The sequence below is a fragment of the Sinohyriopsis cumingii genome, chromosome 1 (assembly GCF_028554795.1).
Source record: "Sinohyriopsis cumingii isolate HCF-2022 chromosome 1, ASM2855479v2, whole genome shotgun sequence".
In the NCBI taxonomy this organism is placed as follows: Eukaryota; Metazoa; Mollusca; class Bivalvia; order Unionida; family Unionidae; genus Sinohyriopsis; species Sinohyriopsis cumingii.
The window spans coordinates 192084924-192091136 of NC_142961.1; the positions used below are offsets into that span (position 1 = coordinate 192084924).

A 6213-nucleotide genomic window follows, 5' to 3' on the forward strand; every position below is an offset into this window, starting at 1 on the left:
ATAAAAAATTTAAAAAATTGCCTAATTCAAGTTGAAACTGAAAATGGAACACTGTGTTTCCTTTTCTTCAGTGCTCTTGGCAGACAGTGCTATTGATAGTGAAGATTCCTCTGTATGTGTCTCCATATGTCCGGTTAATGGTGTTTCATACTCAGTCATGGTGCATTGGCTCTCCCGTCTGATGAAAGTGGGATCAGGAAACCACACTGATGTCAATTCATATATTGTCCCATCTGTGAGAACTGCTTTTTCGACTCTCTTCAATCACACTTCAGGAGCTGGGTCGTAATGGTATGCATTGGAGATTTGTCCAGACAACTTGGACTTCATCCTTATTCGCCTCAAACATTCGGCCTGGGGAGTTTTTGAGTAGATGCTGGGAGCTCACACAAACGCCTCCCTCGGATCAGCATTATGGAGGGATGGAAGACGGTTTGTATACTCATACAGGGCTCCTTGTGTCGATGTCTCCAGATGGATAGGCCTGACCATATAAGTGGGCGCTGGCCGCAGAAGTACAACATTTCTTGGGGGGCTACATGGCTGCATCATTTCTAGCGGTGTTGGATGGTATGGTGGCACTTCCACACACGAGGATCCCAAGCACGGCTCATAGGGTGAGTCAGGTAAAGAAGATGATTTCGTTGCCAGAGCTGGCTGGTGCATAGACTTCTCTACTTCTTTGGCAGCAACCATCACCACTGGTTCATTGCCAGATCCATTTTGGATTTGAGGTCTTTGGGGGTGATGTAAATAGATTCCTCTTGCATGGTGACACCATGGCTTCCCACTCTGGCGTTGAAGGACAAGCTTCCAGATAAAAGTGAGTGGATGATTTCAGTGGTGTTAGTGGTGCTAAGTGGTGATCTGGAGTGCTCACTGAAGTTTCTCTGTTATACGATCTCCTGGGAGTCTTCCTGAATTCTGGGCAACTTGAAATTGATGAGACACAGGGCCTGGCTGGCGAGACTCTCCCGGAATTTGTATGTTCCCTCCTATTATACCTAGAGGCTCTTCCAGGGTGCTTGGCAGCATAGTGTGCCCTCATCCGGTATTGCGTGTTCTTCGCCACAGTGTATGTACAATATTCACACTGTATTTTATCTCCATGATGGTATCTGTTGTGTCTATGGAGCAGCTGCCAGTCGGCACAGGACACCCCACACTCAGCACACTGGACAACCATTCTGAAAAGTATCCAGAGAGGTATTATTAAAAGTTCTTCAGTCCTAGGACAATTTTAAAATTATACTATATGGCTTGCAAGAACCTGCAAGCATTTGTTTGTTTGTTTGTATTTTTGTTTTTTTTTTTTTTGGTTTTTTTTTTTGTTTTTTTTTTTTGGTTTTTTTTAAATTTATAAGAATGAAACAAACTCAATAAAGTAAAACCACCATACGCAGGGAGTTATTTCATAGAACTGCATGTTGTTGCTTGTTGGATTAAGGGTTAAGCAATGCCTTGCCATTACTGTCATAATTATGCAAAAGGAGTGCTATTGAAAATACCAAAATTTCTTTTGATCAAGACCACCAAAACGACCCCACAATACTCTGGACAGTAATGCCCATACCCTACTTAAAAATGTATCAAAATGTATCATATAAAAATACTAATTTGTCCATCCATCCACTGTGCCGACATCAGAGCCCTCAGAAGTGAGAGTCCTCGTTTCTCTGACTTTCATATTCAGGACTTTCCTTCAGGTGGCTGGGAATATGACAAACTACCAACTAACCTCAGCACAAATATCTGACAGCATTTGTCGACTAATGCCTCAGAAAACAAATAGGTACATCAATGCCGGCTACCCAAAAAGAGTCCCGTTCGCTCCACTAATAGAATTCACAAGAACACCAGGGCTTACATACCTTATCTCTGTGTCTTGTTAAACAAAAAGTGTCGGGCTCAACACAAATTAGAGGTTTCTATCAACCATGTGGTTCCCGCCATAAAATGGCTTCAATCTGTCATGATGGACAATTTTTGGTACTGCTTTAGGGTCGTTCTGTATTTTATAAACTAAATCAGATAACACTCCGATTACATGATATGGGCCTTCCCAGTTTGTTTGCAGTTTTGGACTATGACCTTTCTTCTTTGTTTTTGTGTGGAGCCAAACAATGTCTCCTATTTTATACTGTCTTGCCCGTATCTTATGATCATAGTATCTCTTCTGCTGTTGCTTGCTTGCATCATACGATTCCTTGCCTTGTCATGAATTTTCCACGTTCGGGTAAGCAGATGTTTAATATGCTCATTTTCTGGATCGTCAACCGTTTCTTGTTCCACTTTTGGCGGAGGTCCGAAAATTAGATCAACAGGTAGTTGAACTTCCCGTCCCATCATCATCATATTCGGAGTTTGACCAGTACTTTCATGCACAGATGATCTGTATGCAAACATAGCTAGTTGAAGATGGTCATCCCAGTCTCGCTGATCGTGCGTAATATACTTGCTTAATATATCTTCAATGGTGCGGTTAAACCTTTCAACTAGACCATCATTTTGAGGATGAAAGGATGTTGTCCTGGTCTTGTCGATTTGCAGTCTGGAACAGAGTTCGCTAAATAACTTTGATTGAAACTGACCACCCTGGTTAGTGTGTAGTTGTTGTGGTAACCCAAAGCGGCAAATAAATTCTTCCACAAATAGATTAGCTATTGTTTCAGTGTTTTGTTCTGGCATAGGGAATGCCTCCGTCCATCGTGTGAAGTAGTCTGCAATTACTAATACGTACTAGTTTCCTCTATTTGATCTCGGAAAAGGACCCAGCACATCCATGGCTACCCTTTCTAAAGGGGCACCAACAATGTATTGTTTCATAGCTGCTCTTGGGCGTAGCTTGGGGCCTTTGCGGGATTGACATATTTCGCATTCGCGACACCATCGTCTAACACTCTCTTTATAGCCGACCCAGTAGAAACGGCTTCATACTCTTGCAATGGTGCGAGTCACGCGAAAATGCCCAACACTGGGGTCATCATGCAGCATCTTCAAGATTTAATTTGTCTGGCTGTTAGGCAATATAAGTTGCCATCGGATTTCACCAGTATCAACTATTATCCATTTTCTGTAGAGTTTTCCATCAAGAAGCTGTATACGATCCCACTGAGACCAGTAAGTCTTAACTATTGAATTGCATGGAGATACATGTTACCACAATGGTTTTATACCTCCAGCTTGCTTCCATTTCATGATAAAAAAAAAGATTATCATCCTTGGACTGTGCATCAGAAATGAATTGATCTTTGTGTTGGGCAAACCACGTTGCAGCCGACTCCACTTCTTCAACTGCATCATCATTGTAGAGATCTGTTGTTGAAGTTTGGACTTTTGCTTTACGGATGGCCATGATTGTGTTTGTTTCTGTTTCCAGGGTGTGCGCCTGGTCAAATGATGCATCCTTCTGTTCTTGATGCTTACAGTGGTCACATGACATGCAAGGTCGCCTTGACAGCCCATCAGCATTGTTATGAGTTTTGCCTGCCCGATACTCAGTTTTGAAGGTGTAAGTGTTGAATACTTGCAACCATCTGGCAATTTGGCCCTCTGGATTTTTTAAACGTAACAGTCAACAGTCAAGTCAGCGCGCCATGGTCAGTTCTGACAGTAAAGTGTGTTCCATATAGATGGTGGTGGAAGTGCTTAACACTGTCCACAATTGCAAGCAACTCTCGGCGAGTTACACAGTAGTTTCTTTCGGCTTTGTTTAATGTTCGACTAAAGTAGGCGATAACATGTTCTCGGCCATCAAAGGCTTGTGACAAAACAGCACCCAGGCCATGACCACTTGCATCTGTATCAAGAATGTTTTGGTCATATCTGGGTAGCTAAGAATTGGAGCTGATATTAGGAGTTCCTTCAGTCTTTGGAAAGCCATTTCTTGATCTGTGCTCCAATGAAAAGGAACATTCTTTTCTGTCAGGCGGTGAAAAGGTTTAGCTATAGTGGAGAATCCTTTGATAAATCTGTGATAGTATGAGCAGGTGCCGAGAAAACTTCGCAGCTCATGGATATTCTTTGGACGAGGCCAATCCTTTACTGCTGCGACTTTTTCAGGATCAGTAGAAATACCTTCAGAGGAAACAATATGTCCCAAGAAGACAACCTTTTCTTTGAACAAGGAACACTTATTTGGAGAAATCTTCATTCCAGCCTTCTGGATACGCAAGATTACCTCCTCCACACGAGTGATATGTTCTTCAAAAGTATCAGCAAAGACAATGATGTCATCCAAATAGACTAAGCATGTTTTCCACTGTACTCCATGGAGGACATGTTCCATCAGTCGTTCAAAAGTCCCTGGGGCATTGCAGAGTCCAAACGGCATAACCTTAAATTGAAAGAGGCCACATGTTGTGGTAAATGCAGTCTTTTCAGTATCATTTGGATTAACTTCTACTTGCCAATAGCCACTGGCAAGGTCTAAAGTTGAGAACCATTTGGAACCTCGCAGAGCATCAAAGGTATCATCAATACGCGGAAGAGGATAACTGTCCTTCAATGTTACATAATTTAGTCTGCGGTAGTCTACGCAGAATCTCACTGACCCATCCTTCTTTTGGACAAGGACAATGGGTGATGCCCACGATGATTTAGAAGGTTCAATTATGCCATCCTTTAACATTCGATTGATTTCATCCACTGCGGCTCGTCGCTTAGACAAAGGAAGTCTTCGGGGATGCTGTTTTATAGGAGTGGCATTACCACTATTGATTCTGTGTTGAGCTATATTTGTACGACCAAGATCACTTTTAGACTTGGCAAATACTGATTCATATTTGCATAGCAGCTTTCGTAGACGATCCTGCTGAGCTTCAGATAATGTTTTGCTTGACTCATCAATCAAAACTTTTAAATGTTCTGGTTCCTGAGGACAAGAAGTGGTGGTTATTTTATTTACCTTTCCTACAAGGTCATCATTCTCTGCTTCTTCCAGATGAAAAGTGGAAGCAACTGGTTCACAAATTGCAGCACATGAATGTTTATAGAGCTTAATGGAGTTACGAGACAAATTAACCATTCGAAGTGGGATACAACCAGAACTTGGGTTAACAACAGCTTTTGCAACTAGTATGCCATTCTATGCCAAGTGGGACTTGTAAGGTTCCTCAACTGCCTCTTCACAGCCTACAATTTCACCATCTATCCTTCCTGTAACTAGTATTTCAGAGTTGGGGGAGGGTACAGTGATGTCCTCTGATAGTGTAACTTTAAACACGGATTGCATATGACTTTCTCGTTGACATGGAAAACATTTCCCATCTATTATAAGCTGCCCTTCTCTCATGTTTATTTGACAGTTGTGTCTATACAAAAAGTCATACCCCAAAACAAGAGGTGCCTCCACATCAGCTATAATAAACTGATGTGTTAAGGATTTACCATCGATCTCGATTTGAAACTCAGCACTTCCTAATGGAGTAACCAAACCACCAACCGCCATTCTGAGTTGTCCATCGCCTGATTGCAAAGGGGGTCGTAGTGAATCTGAGATAGCATAATACTTCAGAGGATTTAGAACTGTGATTGAGCTGCCTGTGTCAATTAATGCATTTACCCCAATATCATAAATTGTTACCTTAACATATAAACCATCTTGCTGAGAATGTTTCACTTCATTCATGGGCCACTGGTATTGAACATAAGCTGAAGCTGGGCCCGCTGCTTCAGCTAGTGTTTGTTTCCCGGGACCTTGACATTGCTGTTAATATATTTCCTCTGGCTGTTGGTGTTGGTTGTCTTGCTGTTTGGTTCCAACCTTACTTCATCATCCAGACGTTTGAAGCACTTACTTTCCCAGTGTCCAAGCTTACCACAATAAGCACATTTCTTGTTATTATTTTGCTTATTCTTATTTGGGTTTCCATTATTTTTACTTTGATTTTCTAATTGCTCTATTCGTTTTAGAATTTCTCTGAGTATGTCACTATTTTCATATGGATTTTCATCTTTCTCTATGGATATGCTGTTTTCTTTGTTCGAAACTTCTCGTTGCATCCGTACACGGTGTTTGGGGTTCAAACGTCCATGTCTTCCTTTTTGAAATGGTTCATATTCATGGCCAACTCGCAGTGCATCATCCACAGTTTGGGACTTTGATTGAAACACCACCCATTCAAGTTCAGAGTCATTTAGGGAGTCAATAAAGCAATCTCTGGCTAGTTGTTCTCTAACTTGTAAAGGTGCAGTTGGATATGCAAGTCGTAC

At 41.7% G+C, this 6213-nt stretch overlaps 1 protein-coding gene across 1 annotated transcript; it reads right to left on the bottom strand.

Annotated features, from left to right (window-relative positions):
• Positions 1-5086: 5086 nt before the first annotated feature.
• LOC149808593 (retroviral-like aspartic protease 1) lies at positions 5087-5629 on the bottom strand. Its single transcript, XM_089971721.1, has one exon. It carries the CDS (start codon positions 5627-5629, stop codon positions 5087-5089), a length of 543 nt encoding a protein of 180 aa, XP_089827847.1.
• Between the last annotated feature and the right edge of the window lie 584 nt (positions 5630-6213).

Excerpts from the sequence above, each read along its gene's own strand:
- LOC149808593 (XM_089971721.1), bottom strand. The coding sequence starts at position 5,629 with ATGAATGAAGTGAAACATTCTCAGCAAGATGGTTTATATGTTAAGGTA.